The 25,990-nt window shown below is 38.7% G+C and overlaps 1 protein-coding gene across 1 annotated transcript; it reads right to left on the minus strand.

Moving 5' to 3' along the window:
- Positions 1-23,370: 23,370 nt before the first annotated feature.
- LOC138879778 (uncharacterized mitochondrial protein AtMg00860-like) lies at positions 23,371-23,682 on the minus strand. The gene has a single exon (XM_070159410.1). The coding sequence runs from the start codon at positions 23,680-23,682 to the stop codon at positions 23,371-23,373; it is 312 nt and encodes a 103-aa protein (XP_070015511.1).
- Between the last annotated feature and the right edge of the window lie 2,308 nt (positions 23,683-25,990).

Genomic DNA, 25,990 nt, shown 5'->3' on the forward strand with positions numbered 1-25,990 from the left:
ACGTAACGAAGAAAATTTGACCCCAAGCTATTGCAGAGTCTAGCTTATGCCAGCAACAAAACGCTTGTTAAATCTCCAGCATTTTGATGAGGGCTTGGCTATGAGAATGCTTAAGTGGCATGGTCTGCATAATGATTGGCGGGCAGTATTTTACCTCCCAAAGTAATCATGCACTCCAAAGAGTAGCATGAGAATGAGACTCGTAATAGTATAAATTAAGGTTTTTAGGGTTTAAGGAGATATCATTCCAAGAAATCCGAATTGTAACTAACGAGTAGTATAGCTGAAATAGTTTGCTTTTGCAATTTGAGATTGACAACATCATCTATAAATTTTACCAAAGCATAGAAGAGCTTTTAATGAATACCTCTTGCATGGATCCAAAACATGGAGAATCAGATGAACGGTAGCTCACGGCACCCTTGTATCGTTATCATTAATTGCTTTTAGGACCAACTTTACCAGCTACTTTATTAACTACATGCCTTTGGGCATACGATTGAATGCTTTGTCCAATCATTATCATCTCTAAAGAACAAAACTATTTGAGTACAAATGAGTCAGAATTATGTCTTGCTTTGATGTAGAAATGAGTCTGCTAAGGCTGTCATAATATAACTATATCTACTCGGAAGCCACTTGGTACGATTCAGATGTCAAGAACTCAATCTTAGGAATATACACAACAAAACCACAAAATTTGCACTCTGGTTCCGCTATTTTTGAGTTTTGACACAGCAGTGTTGCTAAATGCTAAACAATTTGGTCATTCTATGGGTTGAACCCATCACTTAATGATTTTCCAGCTGTTAATTTATCTAGTTAGCTAAGGCTGGGGGTGGCAAACTGGCGGGTCAGGTTAGATATAGGCGGGTCGAAAACTAGTAATGCAAAAACGGATAAAATATCCCTTCTGTCCATATTTAATACGAATAGGAAATAGGTCACAGTGATAATATGAATATCCATATTATCTATGCCTTCTTGAATGTGATCATTTTGGGAAAAGTTCTATTGTGTGTTTGGTATGAAGGATCAATTTTTTTCATGTTTGGTTGGGTTAAATATTTTTGAAAATATTTTCTTCATTAACTTATTTTTCTCCAATTGGAGGAAAACGACTTCCCTATCAAAAGGAAAGAAAATAGTTTCCAAAATTTTTTCTTAATCTTCCCCATTTTATTCCTCGCTCCCACCCTTATTCCCACTCACCCCACCCCTAACCGCAACCCCTACCCCCCCCTCCACCCCCTCCCCCTTTCTTCGCCACCGCCACTTCAGTCCCTAGACCCCGACTTACCATCCTCTCCGCCCTTACTCATTTTGTCTCATATAATGTTTGCCTAAATTAAATATATTTTTATGCTACTTAATCAAATATCGAAAAATAAGCAAGAAATTTACTTTATCTTCCAAGCAAATATTTTCCTTTCCTTCATATCAAAACACAACCGTAGTCTCCCAAATTCGAAAAATCTTCAATTTGAGTCTTTGCAAATTTAAAAGTTAAGCCCATTGGTTATCCGTTAAGTATCCATTTTGTAAGGGGAAAATTACCCAAACTGCCAGTCTATAAAACTTTCCCAACCAAAAATAGCCCAAAACAAAATATCTACTAAAAAGAAAAATGTCAGTTTAAGCCCAAATAGTTTCAATTAATGTCAGTTTTTTTATCCGTTATTTTTATTTTACAGACTTAGAAAAGGGACCGTTCTCTCTCTTCTCTAAGTTTTTATTCTCTCTCTCTCTCCCTCTGCGATTTTTTGCTAAATTGAACTAAAATTGCTGAAATTGACGACAAAACAAGATACATTTGCTATGATTTTCGTTTGATTCCAGATAATTTGGACTAGAAAATCTCTTGTTTTGTATATTTTTTCGGATTGCATGTATTTCTTGGAGAAGCAATGTTGCTTTTTTTTAGGCTTTTGCAACTGAATTATTTAGTTAGAGTTCATTGCAGGTATCTATTTTAGATGATTTTGTTAGTTTTTGTTGAGTTATGTATCAATTTCTTCACAAAAATCTGTAATTGTTTGTTCATATAATTTTTTTAAGCAGTTTCTCATTCAACCTAGTTTCAATTGTGAAACAGAGCAATATGACAAGATAAACTCGTTTGGTGAGTTCATCTCCTTATTCAACGCCGGTTTCAATTGAAGATATCGAGCAACATGAGAAGAGAAACTAGGTTGATGAGTTTATATTTTCATTCAACCCCGATTTTAGTTGAGAAATCGTTTGATGAACGAAATATGGGAAGACAAAATCGTTCCAACAACGATAAAGTGTTAGAATCTCGAAAGGATGTTATTGGTCAATCTGAGAAAAAGCAGAGCAAAAGGGTTAGAGTGGATGATGTTGAAGGTAAGAGAAAATGTGTCATGGAGGACAAAGTGAATTTGGGTGTCAATCCACAAAAGAGTAAGGTTCAAAAGGCAGAAAAAATTAAAATTCTTAACAAAGTTTGTAAGGTACATACAATTTAAGTTATATTTTTTGTATTGTTGAATCTTATTTTAAAATTGGATCTAGTTTGTATTTGTTTGTTGTTAATTCATACCATTTATTTGTAGCCTTGGAAGCTTTATATTCCAGTTGGTGAGCCTTTTCCTGTTACTCATTGGACATCATATCAGTTTTACAGTCAAAGTTGACTGATGTCCGGCTTCGGATGTTTAGGGAAAGCTGTTTTGGCTATTTTCTTGATTTACCTCAAGTTGTTATCCAGACACAACTGGTTGCTCTTTAATTTTTAGGGAGTTAGTTCAAGATAAGTGTGATCAATTTTATGTAAAATTGAATGACGAATATGTTTTACGTTTTGGTCTTCGAGAATTTGATGTTGTAAGTTGTTTAAACTTTTGTGGCAATGAACATGCTGACGGTAACTTTAGTGGACCCAATAGGTTGGTGAATACTTATTTTTCTAGTTTTGAAGCGGTGCCAAAGAAGTCATTTATTGATTGTATTAAGAAGAAGAAATGACAGTCTAATGAAGACGCAGTTAAGATTGCAATCATTTATTTCATAAATATGTTTCTAATGTCCACTCAGGCTCAGAAGACATTTATAAGTAAACGTGATTTTCATCTTGTTGAGAGTGATAAGTGTGTGTCCTTTCCATGTGGTAATATTGCGTTTCGAGCTTTAATTGTAAGGCCCTGTAAAATTTTCCCTAGAACCTGAGGTTTTGTGGTACCAAGGAAGCTCGTCGCGGTACAGACTTTTAGGGTTGCTTAGTGCTTCGAGGAGTTGAACGAATTTTTTGCAGAACATGGTAGTTCTGCGGTCCACTATGCTACCGCAGAACCAGTTTGTGGGCTGCAGATCGGCCACGAACGAATCAGAAAGATTTGCCAAATTTGAGGACCATTATGCGGCCGTAGATCCCATCACATAACCAACATGAGAAATTTTGGAAGAAGGTTCTGCGGTCCATTATGTGACCACAAAATTAGTCTGCGGACCGCAAACCTGTCGTAGAGTGAAGCAGAAACGCCCAGTTTTGGAGATCCATTATGCGGTCCATTTTGCAGGCCGCAAAAGTGTTATGCGGTCGCATCTGTATCGGAACTCCATTTTTCCAATCTTACAACCCGACCCCCATTTCGTTTGTCTAGCCCGAGGGTTCATTTTTAGGTGATTATCTGATATTTTAGAGAGAGGAGAGAGCTATTCTAGAGAGAGGAAAGGGAGGACTAAGGATTTCACTACTCTACCTTGATCAAACCTTGGGAATTTCATCAAAAGTAACTTGCTAGGGCTTCAAAAATATTGGAATCATTAGGAGTGTTAGGACATTATTGTGGCACTACAAAAAGCTCTTTCAAGGTATGAAGGCTAAACTCTTTTATTGGTATTGGAATTCTCGTATTCTTACAAAGCTCCATTGTCTGAAGTTCGAACATGGGGCGCTATTGATGTGGGATATTCAAACCAGGAAAAAAATTTGATTCTCGATTGGCATAACGCGTTAGAACCCTCATGTGTTAATGATTCTCTATTTTTGACTTAATTATGTTATACCCCTTTTAGAGAAGAAAAACTTGTATGAAATCAATATGATTAAATACTTATTTCTCATATGATGAAACCTTATAAACTTACACTACTAAGGCCAAAAGTGCCAAATGGTTGATTGGAAGATAACTCTTTTGTACAAACTATTATCTTTTTGGGAACCCGAAGTGTGGCATTGTGAAAATACCTCCACCCGCATATATTGGGGTGAGGCGGCGGGGCCGCTTTGTGTAGAGTTGTGGTATTGTGATTACACCTCTATCCACATACATTGGGGTGACGCAGCAGGGCCACTTTATATAGAGTTTATGGTATTGTGATTGCACCTCCACCCGCATACTTTGGGATGAGGAGGTAGGACTGCTTTGTGAAAAAGGAGGTTACAGAGGATCCCCGACTTAAAAATTTATAAATGTTATTGAAAGCTCTTAACAAATTTGCTATGGATTTAACGACTATCTAAGCCTTTTATTGTTACCATGATTCATCATATTCACGTTGTATTTCCAAGTGCTTGTATAGGTGTTTGCTTTATGTACCAGTACTATTCGACATGTACTAACGTCCCTTTTGCCGGGGGTGCTGCATCTTTAATGAATGAAGGCGGTTCTACAGCGAAAGGCATTGACCATTGATAGTGGTACACTCTCTTCCCAGTTTACTTGGTGATCCCCACTTCACTTCGGGGTCGTGCATCTACAAAATCTGTGTGTATTATGTTTTGAGGTATAGCCGGAGCCTTGTTACCGACACTATCATTGTACTCTTTTGTATCTATTAGAGGCTCCGTATACATGGTGTGAATGGTGTACTGGTATTGGAAAGGTCAAGCTAGTAATCTCGTATATGTATTACATATTCCATTTCAAACTATGAAAGTGTATGTATTTTGAGAATTTATAAATGAAGTAACTAATGGTAATGAAATTGGTGTTGTTTGTGAATTCTCTTATTGTTAATTAATGAAATTTATCTTCCCTTCATTTATGGGTGAGTTGGATAGAAGGAAATCTAGTAGGCTTGCTCGGCCGGGTTATCTCGGTTGAGATCCGATCGCGCTCCCCGTGGTCGGGGCATGGCATTAATGATGTCGGCGACGGACAGGTTGAGGGGAAACTCTGAGTTTTATAGGATTGATGGAATTTCTCTTGCACTACAGGTGTTGTTCTATGATGTCACGATCCAAAAACCAACCCTGTCATGATGACGCCTATCGTGGTACTAGGCAAGCCGACACATTACCAAAACAAAACGAGATTTTCATTTTCAAAATAATTTCCAAAACTATTTAATATAAAACCTTCATAAAGGGGTTCAAAACAAAACAAAAGTGCAGAAAGAAAACCCGACGCCGCGGTGTCACTAGTCATGAGCATCTACTACAATCGTCTGACAATATTAAGACTAACAAAGTCTAGAAAATAACTGAATACAACTAAGGGAAGATAAATAGGGAGGAAAGCAGGGCTGCAATCGCCAGGCAGCTACCTTGCTAACTCTGATGGATCTGCAACTAAATAATCAACACCCGCTACTGGGTCCAGAAATACCTGGATCTGCACACAAGGTGCAGATAGTAACGTGAGTATGCTAACTCAGTAAGTAACCAACGTAAATAAAGGCTGAACAGTAGTGACGAGCAATAAAGCATGTAAAGTTCATATCATGAAATCTTAGTAAAAATACAACAGGCTTTAAAAGCAGAGTTTGAATTAAATCATTTCATTTAAACTCAGTTCCAGTAAAATCATTTGAAAATATTTTTCAAAAGTTCTCAAACAGAGGCTCAATGCAATAGTGAGCAAAATGATGGAATCATAAACAACCCCTCAGGCAAAATATCACTCATATACTGCCCCTCGGGCAAAACATTACTCATATACAGCCCCTCAGGCAAACCTCACAGTCACTCGTATACAGCCCCTCGGGCATACCTCACCATCACTCATATACAGTCCCTCAGGCAAAACATCACTCAGTAAGTACCTACGCTCACTGGGGGAGTACAGACTCCGGAGGGGCTTCTTCAGCCCAAGCGCTATAATAAACCACCTCGTGGGATAAATCAATCAGGCCCTCGGCCTCACTCAATCATGAATCAGTAACAACATGTTGTGGCATGCAGCCCGATCCCACAAATATCCTCACAAATCAGGCCTCAGCCTCACTCAGTCATAAACCTCTCAAGCCACTCGGGCTCTCAGTAAAACACGGTACTCAGCCCAAAACAACATTTATATGCATCAAAACAGAGTAATAAAGACTGAGTTATGAAATCAATAAGTATAACATGACTGAATATAGATTTTCAATCGAAAACACTGAGAGGATCGTAAGAAAAAAGACCCTAAGGGTCCAAACAGTTCTGGCACAAGGCCCAAACATGGCATTCAACCCAATTTATAGAAACTCTTTCAAAAACACATAAGTATCATATAGTTTCAACCAAATACGCAACTTTAAAGTTGCTACGGGACGGACCATGTCACAATTCCTAACGGTGCACGCCACACACCCGTCACCTAGCATGTGTGTCACCTCAAAATAGTAAAACGATACAAAATATGGTGTTTCATACCATCGGGACTAGATTTACAATCGTTACTTACCTCAAACAAGCCAATTCCAATACCGAGCAAGTCAAGCGATGCTCCAAAAATGCCATCTCGCGCGTTCTGACCTCCGAACGGCTCCAAACTAACCAAAAACAACTCAAATACATCAAACAATACTAAAGAAACTAATCACAATCGAAAAAGATCGAATCTTTAATCAAAAGCCCATAATCGGCCAAAAAGCCCAATTCGGGCCCGCATTTCGAAACCCGACAAAACTTATAGAATCCAATAACATATTCAATTATGAGTCCAACCGTACTAGTTTCATCAATTTCCAACTCCGAATCGATGTTCAAAACTTAAAAATTCACTTTAAGAAACTTTAGGCAAAAAATCCCAAATTTCACTTTGAAATCATCAATCAAATGCCAAAAACGAAGATGAATTCATGAAATATAACTCAAACCGAATAGAGAACATTTACCCCAATCCATATGGTGAAAATTGCCTCCAAAATTGCCCAAATCCGAGCTATCCAACTCAAAATATGACCAAATGAACAAACCCTTGTTTTATATATTTTTCTGTCAGCTATTCTGCCTCGATTCTTATGTCATACCATCCCGAAACTCGCTTTTGATACCTCCAATGGATTCCTTGTAAAATTTTAGTCAAGTTAGACTCTTGAATCATTTGACCTTATATTGAAGGAGATATATTGGTTTCAATATTTAAAAATAGTGCAGATTTTTAAATACGAATTCAGTGCAATTTCGTAATTAATCTGAAAAATCTGGCAACCTAATCCTTAGTAAAATGACCATAAAATCCTCATACGATATCCAAATTCGACGATTCATTTTGATATGGCTCCATAATTACGATACGGATCTAATGCTTCAATAAAAAAAGAAATCGGAGCTCATTTGCTTAATGTAGTACCATTTATTCTTTAAAAACGACGTCGAAACATTAAATAAACGAGCGCAACACAACCCAAACCTATACGAAACTCACCCGAACCCCTCAGGACCCTGTTTGAACATACCAAAAAGTCCCATATCATAATATGGACCTACTCGAGGCCTTAAAACACACATAACAACATCGAAACGACGAATCACACCTCAATTCGGAATCAATGAACTTGAAACTTCAAACTTTCACAACTGATGCTGAAACCTATCAAATCACGTCTGATTGACCTCAAATTTTGCACACAAGTCACATTTGACATTGGACCTGATCCAACTTCCAGAATCAGAATCCGACCCCAATATCAAAAAGTCCACTCCCGGTCAAACTTTCCAAAATTTTAACTTTTGCTATTTCAAGCCAAATTCTACTCGGATCTCCAAATTACAATCCGGACGCGTTTCTAAGTCCAAAATCATCCAACGGAGCTAACGGAACCATCGGAAATCCAATCTGAGGTCAAATTCTAGAAAGTCAAAACTTGGTCAAACATTTCAAATTTAAACTTTCTAGCTGAGAATCATTCTTCCAAATCAATTCCAAATAACCTGAAAACCAAAACTGACGATTCTCATAAATCATAATACTTCATACGGAGCTACTCATGCCTTTAAACAACCAAACTAAGTGAAAATGCTCAAAACGATCGGTCGAGTCGTTACATCCTCCCTCACTTAAACATACGTTCAATGCTCGAACGTGCCAAGAGTTGTTCCAAAAGCCATCAAATCGCCGTGTAACCTTACTATGCTCATACCCGGGGGTGATCCCACATCACTCTATCCCATATAAGTTCGATAACACAACATGACTGAAATTTCTTAATCCAACCTAGTCCATAAGTCATAGGGCCCAATTTCCAACATCCGAAATTTTCTATAAGATCAGAACCTCACATCTACACACTGTATAAGTCCGAACAAGCTGTATCAAACTATATCCGTAACCCAAGATGTAATCACATGATATACCACATAACTCAAACACTCATGGCGATAACTCCTAATCACATTAGCTGCTCAAAACAACCATATACCGGTAATACACCTCTTAACAAACAAAGCCTTGTTCTAACACTTTCATATAATGCCAATGATGAAAGAAACACGTAGAAACTCATAATCATTCGTCAGATCAACAAGTCATGGAGCTCCATCTTCTCCGACAGGAACTATAGCAGATTTCTAATTCGACTTCCGATATTATCTTTCCAACTATGATGTAACCAATTCTGATAGTATTCATTCTAGGTCCAATGACCTCATCTCATCCAACATGACCACTCTGATGACATGACACATCAATACAATCCAACGCCATAACCTGTGCAATTCGTGCACCCATAGCAACATCCCAAATGTACTCAAATCATGAAAAAAATGATTCAAACGAGAGAACTGTCCCGCAAGCTTAACAAGTACTACCACAACAAAATACTGAAAATCCATCACACCCCGTAGGACCATCACACGAATCTAACACAAAGGTTCATACCTCAACATAATTTTATTGCAATGCGTGCCCCATCCAAACACTAATCTATGACATATACCTCAAGCCACCTTGCTCAAAATCCATAACCACGCGCAATTCGACATCAAGTACTCAAAGTGCATTACCATAACCACGGAGAAGCTAATGACATAACGCCACACAAAACTAGAAAGAGCATAACCAATACGCCATCCATCAAGCAATACCCAATACTCTTCCCGCTCAAATTCCGTTATAAGACCCCAATAAAACCGCACCATATGTGCCTATAACCAACAAATCATAACCCTTCGTAACATAGAAGAGTAACTCATAGATCACTCTAGAACACGAATAAGCTCAACAACAATCGAATGGCACATCCCTCAACAATAGCAGTTCAGAGTCAATAAATCTGACCCAGTGCAAAACACACATCCATATTAGGCCTACAAATGAACCCCAAATCAACTCTGGTCACCCACAACCGATAAATAACCCTCCGAAAGTCCACAGTGATTGAATCACAACACACACTACCCTCTGACTAACCTTAGCTACATTTTCACAGTCCACAACCATAAAACAATCTACTCATGAGAACTCCCAGTCTCCAAATCCATAGAACACACGAATCACCATAATTGATCCCAACTCCACCGACCGAATATCTGACCCATATCTAATACACGATCATCCCACGAGGAATGCTTCTCTGATTCTTCTGTGCCACATCACAAAATCTGAGTATCAGTAGTCGATCAATTAGACGAGTACCATAATACCGATGGAGTATCCATATTTCAAAACACATTGCCCCTTTCTGAATTGTATATTCTCATCAATCCATACTAAATAGTAATATCATTCACCTAGTCATATGAAACTGTCCATGCGGCCTAAGAATTTATGACCTTTCTTTCAAAACTGAACCGTGACCTTACACATACAAATCTTAACCCTACACAACATACCGCATATACCATGTCATCCTATGATAAATATAAGAACTTCATAATCCACTCCAAGCTACAATCAACTACGTACTCAACCAGCCAAGAACTTTTCAATTTGATCCTATCTAGGAGAAAATCACTGTACATCCCATACTCCTCACGCCAGTAGAAAATATACTCCTCCAACTGTGGTAGAAATCATCAACAACTCTCCGAACCCCCTTGCACAAAACCAAACCGTCAGGACTGACTCCTTCTAACTCAACCAAGCTACGCAAGCCATTAAGACCTAAGAGCATTGACACGAAACACATGTAGAAATCCACCGCATCATAAGCACCCAAGAACCGATCATATCCATTACCATGCCGATCCAACCTACTACCAAGCTGTCCTAATTCTCTGAGTTCCTTCCGAATTACCTTCAAATTGATATGTTTCCTTGCTAGTACACCACTATCCTTAACTAAAACTTGCCCCACGAACTTTAGCATAAAACCACACCGTCCTAAGGCTTATAAACCATTGAATTCTTCTGAAGAACCTCCAAAAGTACCACAACCGCGATACCCGCTCTGAAGAGACCCTCTGCGAATCTAAAGCCATTACCTTCGCCTTCCTGATACTGATATATGGAATCCATAATGATATAGAAATGCCACAAGTCCTGACATCCTCCCATATAAATCTCAGTTTCTAGCCAACACACCAATTGTCACGTATAAATCTTGAATTCATTGGAACCATTCTCGAGAGTCATCCACTCTGCTCAAATCTCAATTAGATTGACCAAACAGACTTAACGACCTGTGCCCCATTAGCACTCTAACAACTAAGGAAGTAACCCATTATTCTAAGCCACCGAGCGATTTTTCCTACTCCATCACGTTACATTCCTTACAAGTAGCAACTAAATCATCTAATGTTTATCATATACCCATAAAGCATAACACAACTGTCACCTGAAATTTCCTTTACTCAAGTCATCCTCGATCTCAACCTCTGTAAGCATAACTGATTCACTAGTATACCTCAAATTGGAACCAACACAACACATAACCGTGCAATCAACTGATCAATAGCAGACTCCCCCACTTAGCTCAAAGCCATAAATCAAAACACACAATAACTCACAATGCGCATACTCTATCACTGCCATAATACCATAGTGAGAGTCAACTAAATCCCTTCAAAAGCTCATGCAACACATCCATTTAGTATTTAAAATCATCTGCAAATCTCGCGTTCACCCTCATAACAGATAAGCCACTCTCATAAGAGATCTAAACTCAAATTGTAACACATATATTTCACTAGTAAAAGAGGACTCCCAGCGAACTACATAAGGATCACACAAACCTCAGAACACCCCGCAAGAGATAATCCACCTTCTTAGCCTCAAACTGGTATCTCTCTATACTCTTCTATAATCATAATTATTACACAATCACTTAACCCCCTGAGTCTAAACTCATAACATAACATGAAGATCTACTCCACTCCATAACTAAACTACACGAGAGATCCTTCAACACACCCATAGCAAGGCTATACGCCAACTCAAGACAAAAGTCAAGCACCCAATAGTCCTTTCTACATCTTTAGCAAACTTTTCTTGCCACATTCGAATAATCTGAACATATATCGCAATCAAATCATACTCACCCCATAGTCATCCAGTCACAAATCCCATCAATAAGAACACAAATAGGCATATAAGTCCCAAATGCACGTGCTCACACAATCGGAATCTTAGTGTTCAAGCTACAGTCAAACCCGACCTCAAGCCCTCCAGACTGACCCAACATCAACACACAGAAATCACATCTCGCACCTCATTCAAGGAATCTCCAGCCGTCGATGCACAGCTGATACCGAGCACTCATGTGTGCACACGAATGCGTGGAAGGAATTCAAGGAGTTACGCTTCAAGCTGAATTAATATCGCACGATAAGGATTCAAGAATGTGGAATTTTCCTAAAGGTTCTGCAGCCTCTCGATGATAAGTACAAACGTCTCCGTACCGATCCACAAGACTCTACTAAACCCGCTCATGACTCGTAAGACCTATGTAACCTAGGCACTGATACCAACTTGTCACGACCCAAAAACTAACCCTGTCATAATTACGCGTATCGTGGTACTAGGCAAGCTGACGCATTACCAAAACAAAACGAGATTTTCATTTTCAAGATAGTTTCCAAAGCTATTTAATATAAAACCTTCATAAAAAGGGTTCAAAACAAAATAAAAGTGCGGAAACAAAACCCGACATCGGGGTGTCACTAGTCATGAGCATCTACTACAACCGTCTGACAATATCAAGACTAACATAGTCTGGAAAATAACTGAATACAACTAAGGGAAGATAAAGAGGGAGGAAAGTAGGGCTGCGATCGCCATACAACTATCTTGCTAACTCCGATGGATTTGCAATTGAGTAATCAACACCCGCTACCGGATCCAGAAATACCTGGATCTGCACACAAGGTGCAAGGAAAAACGTAAGTACGCTAACTTAGTAAGTAACCAAAGTAAATAAAGGCTAAACAGTAGTGACGAGCAATAACGCATGTAAAGTTCATATCATGAAATCTCAGAAAAAGACAACAAGCTTTAAAAGCAGAGTTTGAATCAAATCATTTCGTTTAAATTTAGTTCCAATAAAATCATTTGAAGATATTTTTCAACTATTCTCAAACAGAGGCTCAATGTAATAGTGAGCAAAATGATGGAATCATAAACAGCCCCTCGGGTAAAATATCACTCATATACTGCCCCTCGGGCAAAACATCACTTATATACAGCCCCTCGGGCAAACCTCACAGTCACTCATATACAGCCCCTCGGGCATACCTCACCATCACTCATATACAGCCCCTTGGGCAAAACATCACTCAGTAGGTACCTACACTCACTGGGGGCGTGCAGACTCCGGAGGGGCTCCTTCAACCCAAGCGCTATAATAAGCCACCTCGTGGCATAAATCAATCAGGCCCTCGGCCTCATCAATCATAAATCAGTAACAACATGTTGTGGCGTGCAGCCCGATCCCACAAATATCCTCACAAATCAGGCCCTCAGCAATAAACCTCTCAAGCCACTCGGGCTCTCAGTAAAACACGGTACTCAGCCCAAAACAACATTTATATGCATCAAAACAGAGTAATAAAGACTGAGTTATGAAATCAATAAGTATAACATGACTGAGTATAGATTTTCAATCGAAAACACTGAGAGGATTGTAAGAAAAAAACCCTAAGGGTCCAAACAGTTCTGGCACAAGGCCCAAACATGGCATTCAACCCAATTTACAGAAACTCTTTCAAAAACACATAAGTATCATATAGTGTCAACCAAATACGCAACTTTATAGTTGCTACGGTACAGACCAAGTCACAATCCCTAACGGTGCACACCACACGCCTGTCACCTAGCATGTATGTCACCTCAAAATAGTAAAACGATACAAAATACGGGGTTTCATACCCTCGGGACTAGATTTACAATCATTACTTACCTAAAACAAGCCAATTTCAATACCGAGCAAGCCAAGCAATGCTCCAAAAATGCCATCTCGCACGTTCTTACCTTCGAACGGCTCAAAACTAACCAAAAATAATTCAAATACATCAAATAATGCTAAAGAAACTAATCCCAATCGAAAAAGATCAAATCTTTAATCAAAAGCCCATAATCGGCCAAAAAGCCCAATCCGGGCCCGCATTTCAAAACCCGACAAAACTTATAGAATCCAACAACCTATTCAATTATGAGACTAACCATACTAGTTTCATTAATTTCCGACTCCGAATCGATGTTCAAAATTTAAAAATTCACTTTAAGAAACTTTAGGCAAAAAATCCCAAATTTCACTTTGAAATCATCAATCAAATGCCAAAAACGAAGATGGATTCATGAAATATAACTCAAAACGAGTAGAGAACGTTTACCCCAATCCATATGGTAAAAATTGCCTCTAAAATCGCCCAAATCTGAGCTCCCCAATTTAAAATATGACCAAATGAACAAACCCTTATTTTATATATTTTTCTGCCAGTTATTCTGCCTCGATTCTTATGCCAAACCATTCTGAAATTTGCTTTTGATACCTCCAATAGATTCTTTATAAAATTTTAGTCAAGTTAGGCTCTTGAATCGCTCCATTTGACCTTATATTGAATGAGATATGTTGGTTTCAATACTTAAAAATAGTGCAGATTTTGAAATACGAATTCAGTGGCAATTTCGTAATTAATCTGAAAAATTTGGCAACCCAATCTTTAGTAAAATTATCATAAAATCCTCATAAGATGTCCAAATTCGATGATTCTTTTTGCTATGACTCCATAATTATGATACGGATCTAATGCTTCAATAAAAATGAAATCGGAGCTCATTTACTTAATGTAGTACCATTTATTCTTGAAATACAACGTCGAAACATTGAACAAACGAGCGGAATACAACCCAAATCTATCCAAAACTCACCCGAGCCCCTCGGGACCAACCCTATTCGAACATACCAACAAGTCTCATATAATAGCATGGACCTAATCGATGCCTCAAAACACATATAGCAATATCGAAACGACGAATCACACCTCAATTCAGAATAAATGAACTTGAAACTTCAAACTTTCACAGCCGATGCCGAAACCTATCAAATCACGTCCGATTGACCTCAAATTTTGGACACAAGTCACATTTGACATTGGACCTGATCCAACTTCTGGAATCAGAATCCGACCCTGATATCAAAAAGTCCACTCCCGGTCAAACTTTTCAAAATTCCAACTTTTGCTATTTCAAGCCAAATTCTACTACGGACCTTCAAATCACAATCTGAGCGTGCTCCTAAGTCCAAAATCACCCAACGGAGCTAACGGAACCATCAGAAATCCAATCAGATGTCAAATTCTAGAAAGTCAAAACTTGGTCAAACCTTTCAAATTTAAAGTTTCTAGTTGAGAATCATTCTTCCAAATCAATTCTAAATTACCTGAAAATCAAAACCGACGATTCTCTAAGTCATAATACTTTATACGGAGCTACTCATGCCTTCAAACAACCGAGCGAAGTGCAAATGCTCAAAACGACCTATCGGGTCGTTACATATGAATGTTGCACTGTAGTGGATAAAAAATATGTTCTCTTTGAAGATCATACCCCGCACATATTGAATTGGGAAATGATAGACATGCCAACGCATGAGGACTTCTCTACCGATTTATTCAACAGCACATGGAATAAGATACCAGATTTTATTTATTGATTAATTATACATATATGATATACCGTAATTCATTGTGATACATCAAATATACAATTTTTATACCTTTTTGATACATCTAGGACTAAACTATTTTTTGTTACATTTGCAGTTTAAAAATATTTCTCCTACGACTGAAAAGCTAAAGAGATTTACTTTGCTTGTTGAAGTTAACGATGAGTATCAAAAATATTTGACATCACGTAATAAGGGAAAACTTCCTATCGCGATGATTTTGTCACGTCACCCCCGAAATAAATTAAGGATGATGTCCTATCAAAAAAGGCGCTGGGTGTCCAACCTATTGATTATGATCTTGAGTTGCAGAAGTTGAAGGGAGATATTAAACAAATTTGTATTGGTCTTATATATATATATATATATATATATTGTTTTAAATTCAAAGTCTATTATTTTTCTTATTTGTTTCCTTTTGTAGCTCCTTAAACGTTAAGGTCCTTCATGGAATATGTTTCTGATAAATTCAAGGATGTCTTTGAGTTGATAAATTCAAAAGTATGTGTTTCTTTTTCATTGTGCATTTCCTTTTATTTTTTAGTTAACTTACTGTATCTTTTTTTTTAAAAATAGCTTGATGCAAGCGAAGACAAATATGGTCCACATCTAGAGGAAGAAACCAGTGGTCGTTAGGACAATAATAATTTTCTGAACAATATAAAGTTTGGTGGCAACGAAGATGTTGACATTGATGGTTGTAAGGTGTGTTTAGTTGTGCATTCTGCCCTTTTCCTTTTTCTTTTCTTTGTTATTTTTTATAATGCGATTATTTTTTTTAAAAAAAATAGGCCGGTGAAAGTGAAGAAAAAGATGTTCCACATTCTTAAAAAAATACCCGTGAGCATCATTCTAATAACTTTGTGCTCGATGACGTAGATCAGTTAGGTGTCAATATCATAGGAGAACCTTCTGGTAGTGTCCCCATTATGTTTGTTTTTAAAGTAACTTTCACATCAGATGTAGCGCGTGGTGGCGCTATTGGTGAGACTGCAGATGAGGCAACAGAGAAGATGGAGGAAGAATCTGAGAAAGAAAAGGTTCCCGAATCTCAGACTAACACTGTTGGTGTGACTGTAAGTATTGATAAAGCGGCAGAGGATATGAAGGAACAATCTGAGAAAGAGGTTCCCGAATCTCATATTTTTATGTATCGGCCTGAATTACTTCATGAAGTTTTGCCGGAAATGTAAAAAAGAAAGAGAATGTCCTGCAAAGGCTGTGTAAACTCCGTTCATTACTGTATTTAATTCAGGATCTAGTAGTGGTGTTGTTTCAACAAAAGAAAAAAAGCAAATTTATGCTATTAAGCATCCTTTTCAAAGCAAAATCGGAAATGGCATTAACAACTCTTTATTAAATGTATTTGCTGCGTGGGTCAAAGAAGGGAAGTCCAGAAAGAAGTATATTTTCAACTTCTGACTTTTGTTCAATTTTATATTTAATGTATTGTCATTTGTAGCATTACTTTATTTCAAATCACTGTATCTCTTTTGTGTATATTTGTTACCAGGAATGAAATTTACCCGAACAATGTTAGTGAACTGAATCCTACTTATGATCTTGGTGTATATCATGTTGAAGACAAAAATAATTTCACACTTTGTCATATAATGGTCAGCCTTTGGATGGGTATGTAAGAAATTATTTTTATAATTTTTTTAATTTTAGATTTGGTTACCTATTTTGTATTATTACAGTAATTAATTATTTGTTATGTTTTGATTCAGTACGTTAATGTTTTGTTCTATTAGTTGAGGAAGAAGGGGAAGTATGACAAAGACCTACCTACAACATTCACCACCACATATTGGTACTTCGACGAGAATATTAATGAGTTGTGGCATGCATTTATTGATACAGATGGAGATAGTGAAGTGTGCAATCCGAAACATATCATTGTAGAGTATATTCAGGGGTATGTCTTGGATGCCAACATTCCATGGCACACTTTGGAGCACGTCTTAATTCCAATTAATATTGCGGAACAATGTCATTTGATAATGGTTGTGATGCCTTCAAGGATATGTGCATTTATACGTATGACTCTATGTGCGGTGGAGCTGCTCATCAAGAAAAGTTCATAATGTAATGCACAAGTATTTTGTGTTGCTGCCTCATTTTTTCGCGCACACGCATTTTTTTTAAACAAAAAAAGATATCAATTGGCGCATTGGTGTCTACAAATCAAAGGGCATGAGCTCCATTTGATGTAAAACTGGTTGAAGGATTGCCTCAACAAGTAGAAGCATATGAATTTCTTTAAACACAATCAGTTTTTTTAGATTCTACAGTTTGATAATTGTTGTTATTTTCATTTTTATAGTGATTGAGGTATATTTGCAACATCATTTGCTGAGTATTTCATTAAAGGCAATACGCCTCCTAAAAAATTCAACGCCTATGCACGCCGACGCTGATTTGGTGCTCTCTTGTGGGATTATGCTATAAAGAAGATGCAACTGAACGCGTAAAGTAATAATGAGATTATTGGCAGATAGAATAAGTCACGGAAGCGGAAGAAGTAATTACCTTTTTGGATGAACTCAATAATTTTATTTTGTATTGTGTTATGTTATTTTGTCATTGTTGCAAGATGAATTAGATTTGTTTGTGTTTGAAATTTATGAGTACTTTTAAGATTTGTAAGGCAAATGAGGTGTCTACTATGTTATAAAGGTTTAATGAGTTTTAGTGCAATATTAGAGTATTTGCAGTTTAGTTTAGTTTATTTTGGTATTTTCTCCCTTGATTTTGTGTTGTGAATTCAAGATATAAAAAATATACAGTAGTTTATGATACACTATTTCTTCCAGATACACATATGATACATAGACGATATAATTATTTTGGATTGCTGCACAGTTAGTTTCTTCACAATGAGTTCTGCAGTTTGTTTGGTTTCCAAATCTATATTGACGAAGCCACACTCTTATGTGCAAATTTCTAAAACTATTTGCACAGTTTTCTAGCTGCTACAACTATTTTCCATTAGTTAGCTTTGTTATTTCACAAATACAGATATGAGTAACACCTGATACATAGAGATACATAGGTGATATATGAGAGATATGTAGATGATACATATACATAGCTGATACAACTTCTTTTTTAATCAAACAGATGTATAATTTAAAAACTACACTTGTAACACGTTTTTAAATGATAGATAGAATATTTATTTATATCTAAAAGTCAAATGACATTCTGCATTGATACAGTTCTTGATATATTGGATTCTTGTAAATCAATATGATATTCAATAAAGTAAAATAACAAGTAATTCTAAGTTTGACATATTTCATCCTCTCTTTGGATTATTTCTACAAGTTTTTCTGTTGTGACCTTCTTCTCCACACTATCCACATAAAATAGACCTTTTTGTTCCCTTTTAGATACTGGCTTGCACCTCCCCTTCCTTGGCCTTCCTATTGATTTAGTCACGTCTGGTGGCAAGACTTTTTCATCTAGAACTTCTGAAGGAATTTTTCATGCGCTTTCATCAGGAACCGGATAAATTGAAATTTTATAGGTCTTTAATAGATACTTCCTAGTGTAGTACACAGAGCAATACTTAATGTGATCTATGTATTTGTATTTTAATATTGTCCAAGCATGTGCCCATGGCTGTTCATCCAACTGAAACCTTCTACCGCGGTAAGTTCGATCTTTTAGGAACACCATTTTCTGCTTACCCTTATCAAGTACTGAATATAAGTAACTCGTCGAAGGAGTCACCTATAAAATTTATTAACTATCGTTAGTGGTGACAAAGTAGATTCCCTCAAAATACATACACTGGAGAGTCTACAAGATTCAAAAGAGCTTAATATCATGTCAAACCAAGAAATCTTTCAGCAATGAGGTAGGCATAGATGCTACATTAAATTGAAAGCCTTATATACATATTGCTAGTCGCCTAAAAGTTGAACAATTTGCTTAAGTAATGACTAATTTCTCACATGCCTCAGAAGAAACAAAGAATGGAGGTAGACCAATCAACTTTGAAAAGAAATAGAAAACCTTAAGCCTCGGGTAACTTTGATAAGACCCTCCATTACTTGAACGCTATAATATTGCTTTTGTGCGAACACTGAATATTAGAAAACATTAGCTTTAATCAATTGGTCTCCCTGTGCCGTACATGTGGACACTGGTTTAACAGAATCATATAAAGGGTTCAAGATATAACATATCCGTGAATTCAACATGATTACATATTATATGCAAAAGTAAGTATCTACAGATTCTAGTCATACCTTCATCCGATGTGACAATTCGAGATTCTACATCAGCATTGTATCATATTTTTTTCCAAGATCAGTAAATGACTATTGTATTCTTTTGGTTTGTAATATTTCATCATCCGATCAATTGCCTTATGTACTCCAGCAAAGGCAGTACTGGAGTTCCCTAGCAGCCTTGAGTGCTGCATTGATCGATCTGGACCATCTTTCATACCCAACATTGATTAAGGACCCTCTTATACTCTCTCTATCTCTGCCATGTGGTAATCAAACTTCTCAACTATGTATGCTTTGGCCATAGCAAAAAATATATCTTTGAGCTACAAATGTTTCTTCTTGTAATTTTTCTTTACATTATTCCACAGATGTCATATGCAGATATAGTGAGGTACTTGTGGATAAAATATTTCCGTAACATTTTCAATTCCTTCGTGTCTGTCCGAGACTATGTACATTCACTCCCTTTCCCCAAATACATCCTTGAAACTCGCGAAAAATCACTCCCATAAAGCATTATTCTCTGAATCTACTATGACATATGCGAGTAGTAGGATATTACCTAATAAATTGAATCATATAAATATATGTGAGTATATACATTTAATAATATATATTTTTTACATTATTATTCTTATTTTGCTTGCTGGATCTTGTGTGGATGCTATCAATAACGTTCATATGTATGTCAATTTGAGAAAGATTATATCTACACCAACAACCGGCTTGCAATACTGCCATCCTTTTATGGATGAATATAGTGCAATGAAAGCATACATGAACATGTCTTCCTCTATTTTTTTCAAACTTCCCATCGATATAGGATTTGTAAGAACCAACATATAAAAGTAGCTTGGCAACTTTTCATATGATTCACTCGAGTTCCCTCTCAGTAGTTGAACTGCATATTCCTTCGATCTTCATGCTTGCATAAATGTCATTTAAAGAACATACTACTTGTTCATGTCTTCAATTATGTCATTAAGAGTATATATTATTTTTGTGTCTTTCTTTGTACTTGTCGTTTAGAAGGCTGCTGATGAGTTTTGCAATTGCTTAATGTTGTGCATAAGATCTGTCTTTCAGCAGGCATGAGTGCAGTTTAATGAAATTTTTGACTTTGAAAAGTTTTGCTATTTTCAGGCTCGAAGACTTAAAACACCAATCGCAATTATTGTTGATGCATACTAGGCAATACCCACAACAAGGATATAAACTTTTCCATTAATAAATAGAGCGACATGAAATATAATGATATATAGTGATACACACTGCCATCTACAATATGAGATGAAAAAAATACAATGACTATATAGTACTACACGGTGACAACCACAATTTAAAAGTGTACATTAACAAACTTAAAAGCAGCAACTTATTTTCTGCATAATTATGCTTCTAACATCAACTACAATATATATTGAGATACATAATAATACAGTAAATATTTGATACCTGCTTTCTCTTGATCTATGCAGCTTAAACTGAAAATTTTCATTTACTGCCAAGTGCTTCATGAGTTTGACTATCATAGCCTTGTGTCACGTCCTTAGTTGTTAACTAAGTACACGTGTGGCACTTGACAACTCACTCACGATCTTGCATAAATTGCTCACGTTCTTGCTATGTCAAGTCAGCCTTACTACACTCAAGATCGCTAAGAGAATGGAGGAAAGAACATAAGAGAATTGTTAAAGGAAGCTTTGTATTAGAGAGAACTTGAATTGTTTGATTGATGAATTACAAATGAATGGCCCCTTTATATACTAGTCTCCTAGGGGCTAGTGTGTAAATATTAATTATTACACAAGTCCTTGATATTTACAAGATAAGGACTTTTTCTAGAATTCTCTACAAGCCTAGAAGATTCCAAGGACTTTTCTAGCAAATCCATAAGGATCTAGGTTCTTCCTAAGGAAAAATCCATACCTCTCTAGAATCTTCTCACAAATGCTAGCCTTCTTCTTATGTAAGCTTCCACATGGCATTAATATATGCTAAATGGCGCCTATGTGGCATGATGACATGGCGGGTCATCACACTCTCCCCCACCCAATATTGCGACGACCGCGGCGCAATGCTGCTGCATAAACTCTCGGATCTTATCTTTGAATTGCCACAAGTCTTCATATCATTCCCACGTGGCCTCCTCCGGTGATTTCCCTTTCCAATGGACGAGGAACATAGAGGTGGCTTTTTGCCCTTGTTTTTGCCTGGCCTGGTAATCTATGATAGTCTCAATCTCCCGATCATGCGAGGCGGTGATAGTCATTGGCACCCGAATTGATTGGCCCCTACTCGTATCATCCTTATCTTCATGATATGGCTTAATCATGCTGGCACGGAAAACAGGGTAGATCTTAAGATACGATGGCATGTCAAGCTTGTATGAGATCTTGCCTACCTTGGCGATGATCTTAAATGGCCCCTCATACTTGCGAATCAGATTCTGATGCATGCCCCATAGTGCCTTGAACTGTCTTGGGTTAAACTTCACCATGACCATGTCCCCAACTCTATAGTATGTGGGATGCCGCTTACGGTCCGCAAACTTCTTCATCTTCTTAGCTGCCTTATCCAAGTAGGACTTAGCAGTGTCGAGCTGCTCCTCCAATACTTTGGCCATATGATAAGCCCCCAAACTCTTTCCCTCGAACGCAGCTGGTAAGGAATATGGAGTTTGTGGTTGTTGGCCTGTGGCTAGCTCAAATGGTGTCCGTCCTGTGGACTCACTCCGCTGCAAGTTATAAGAAAATTGGGCGATGTCTATGAGCCTTGCCCAATATTTCTGATGCGTGCTTACATAATGCCTCAAGTAGCATTCTAGTAAGGCATTGACTCATTCCGTTTGTCCATCTGTTTGTGGGTGGGAACTAGTAGAAAAGTGCAGCTCCGTACCAAGTATGTCAAACAACTCTCTCCAAAAGTTTCCAGTAAAGCGGGGGTCTCGATCACTGATTATATGCCTTGGTAAGCCTCAATACTTCACCACGTTCTTAAAGAATAGCTTGGCAGCTTCCTTGGCTGTGCAACCTGGTGAGGCGGGCATGAAGGTGGCATATTTGGAAAATCTATCCACGACCACCATAATAGTACCATAACCGTCGGACCTTGGTAGGCAAGTGATAAAGTCCATAGTCACGCTCTCTCATGGATGCTCTGCAACTGATAGTGGATCCAAAAGTCCTCCGGGCTGTTGTTTCTCAACCTTGTCCTGCTGACATACAAGACAAGTCTGCACATAACATTCTATATCATCTTGCATGCGTGGCCAATAGTAGACTGACTCAACCAAGGCCCTAGTGCAACGTTGGTCTGGATGACCAGCCCACATTGTATCATGACTCTCCCTTATGATCCTCCGTCTAATGTCTCCAAACTTAGGCACGTAGACCCGCCGACCCGTGGTAAGCAATATGCCGTCTTCTACCCAAAAATGTCTCGTCTTGCCCTGGTTGGCTAACTCGATAAGTTGTTTGGCTGCTGGATCATGTTGCATGCCTTCTTTTATAGCCTATCAAATATCCCATCTCGCTGAAGTGATTGTAGCAAGCTCGGCTTTCTGGCTCAAGGCATCGGCTACAATGTTACCTTTGCCCGGCTTATACTCTAGCACATAATCAAACTCGGCCGAGAAATCCTGCCACCTAGCCTGCTTTGGTGTGAGCTTCTTCTGTGTCTGAAAGTAGCTAGTAGCCACATTATCAATCTTGACCATGAACCTCGACCCGAGCAGATAATGTCTCCATGTACGAATGCAATGCACAATGGCAGTCATTTCCTTCTCTTGTATCGTATAACACCGCTCCGTTTCATTTAACTTGCGACTCTCAAATGCTATGGGATGCTTATCCTACATTAGGACACCCCCAATGGCAAAATCTGAAGCATCTGTGTGCACCTCAAAAGTCTTGGAAAAGTTAGGTAATGCCAAGGCTGGCTCCTCTATTATAGCTGCCTTAAGGCCTTCAAATGCCTTTTGACAATGCTCCGTCCAAACCCATGACTTGTTCTTCTTTAGTAACTCAGTCAATGGTGCGACCTTTGTTGAGTATCCACTGATGAACTGACGATAGTAGTTAACAAGGCCAAGGAAGGATCTCAACTCAGTTACCTTTATGGGTGCCTCCCACTCCTGGATAGCACGTACCTTAGCCTCGTCCATGCGTAGCTCGCCATTGCTAATGACATGGCCCAAGAAGTGCACCTTTGATTGTTCAAACTCGCACTTCTCTCTCTTGATGTATAGCTCGTTCTCCCGCAAGACTTGGAAAACCTTCCATAAGTGCTCCATGTGTTCCTCCAAGGTGTTGCTTTCGAAGACCTACCTTGGTAAAGTACTTGGCTTGCCCAAGTCTATCAAACAAGTCAGCAATGAGCGGGATCGGGTACTTATTCTTCATGGTGACCTTATTAAGTGCTCGATAGTCTATGCACAAACGCATTGATCCACCCTTCTTCTTCTGGAACAATACTAGTGTGCCAAAAGGTGCCTTTGATGGGTGAATGTGACCAGCATCTAGCAACTCCTTCAATTGTTTCCTGAGCTCCTCTAGATCGGGAGGTGCCATACGATATGGGGCAAATGCGGGTGGCTTAGCCCCTGGCTCCAACTCAATCTTGTGATCCACCTCTCGCCTGGGCGGCAAGTGCTTAGGTAACTCCTCGGGCATGATATCTTTATTTTCCTTAAGCAACTTCTCTATGCAAGGCGACACTATCTCTTGAGAATTTTTGTCTTTCTCTAGACTTGCAATGGTTGCCACGAATGTCGGCTCCCCCTTCTCGATCCCCTTGACAACCTGCATAGCTGAGAGTTGTTTTTGGATCTGTCCGTGTGGCATAGTCACTGTAGGTACCATGCAAGCTCCTTCTCGCTCCATAACCAAGAGACATTGGAGGTAGGGGTCGATTAAAGTATGACAATGTCTAAAGAACTCTTGCCCTAGTATGATGTCAAAGATATCCATAGCGGTTACGGTAAAGTTTGTCATACCTTTCAAAGTTCCCAATTTGACACCAACTCCATTAGCTACCCCACGAGCATTCTGTATCTCGGCATTCACGGTCTTGACGCGAGAGTTGGTTGGAGCAAGCTTCAATTCTAGTCTCTTTATGGCAGCCTCAGGCACGAAATTATGAGTTGCTCCAGTATCTACCATTGCACGAGCGAGCTTGTTGTTGATGGTGAGATCCACGTACTGATTGCCATTCTCGGTAGGTTGGATAGCCTGCTTCGTGACAACACCACATAATCCGATCATACCCAATTGTGCGGTTCCTGGACTCTCTCTTTGTGGCTGCTCCTTTTGCTCACGTACCATGGCACTGAGGCTCTTGAGGTCAGGACAATTCCTGAAGCCATGTGGCCCTCCACATATATAGCATCCCTTCTTCTCGACCTGCGCCTTCTTCTCGGCGTAGCCCTGACGACCACTCGACGTTTTGAAATCTTGAGTCTTGGAGTATTGTTGTTGTATCTCCTTGACTTTGCCACGGTCTCCCTAACCTTTGGCATTATTAACCTTTGACTCTTTGTCATTGCCTTTGTCGTGCTTGTCATGCCTGAAATCCATTAATGATTCGGCCTCCACTATGGCTTGGTCTATATCAGTGACTTGTCGGCGTTATAACTCCTTCTTAGCCCAATTTTGCAACCCGTCCATGAAGTGGAACAACAAGTCATCATTGGTCAGGTTGGGGATTTGAAGCATAAGGGTAGTGAACTCCTTGACATAGTTACGTATGCTCCCTGTTTGCTTCAATTACCTAAGCTTGTGCCTTGCCTCGTACAAGACATTGTTTGGAAAGAACTATCGCTTTAACTCTGCTTTGAACTGATCCCATGTGGTAATAGTACATAGACCTTTATCCACGTCGGCCATTTTCCTTATCCACCATAGCATGGCAATCTCTGAGAGGTACAATAGCGCAGTGTTGATCTTGGCCTCGTCGTCCCTCACTTTGTCGTGCCTGAAGTAGTTCTCCAAGTGCCAAAGGAAGTTTTCCACTTCTTGTGCATCACAAACACCTTTGAACACTGGGGGTTTGGGAGCATAGATCTTGGCCTCCCTCGTCACCACAACATTGCTGGCTACCTCGGTCACGCCAGCATTGACATGCTCCTCAAGTGACTCTATCTTTGCCTTCATAGCATCGATAGTACTCAAAGCCTCCATGAGTCTGCACTCTAAGGCAGTGATAGTTTGCCTTAGTTCCATCTCAGTCTGTGTACATCCCTCCAAGTCATTTCGGATACTCTCAATCTCTTCAAGAGTGTGCCCGTCAGGAACGTTAAGGGTGCCTTCCACCTTCCCCAAGCGTTGGCCAAAGATCTCCACGGCATCCATCCTCGCGTTCATCTTCATCACCCACTCTTTACCGAGCGAGACGTCCTCTGGAAGGACCTCCACTTCATCCTCGTTTGCCTCAGTGGTAGATGGTTCTTGGGATGTAAGCCCTTCGTTAGACAC

This window comes from Nicotiana sylvestris, chromosome 10 (assembly GCF_000393655.2).
Source record: "Nicotiana sylvestris chromosome 10, ASM39365v2, whole genome shotgun sequence".
NCBI classification, from domain to species: Eukaryota; Viridiplantae; Streptophyta; class Magnoliopsida; order Solanales; family Solanaceae; genus Nicotiana; species Nicotiana sylvestris.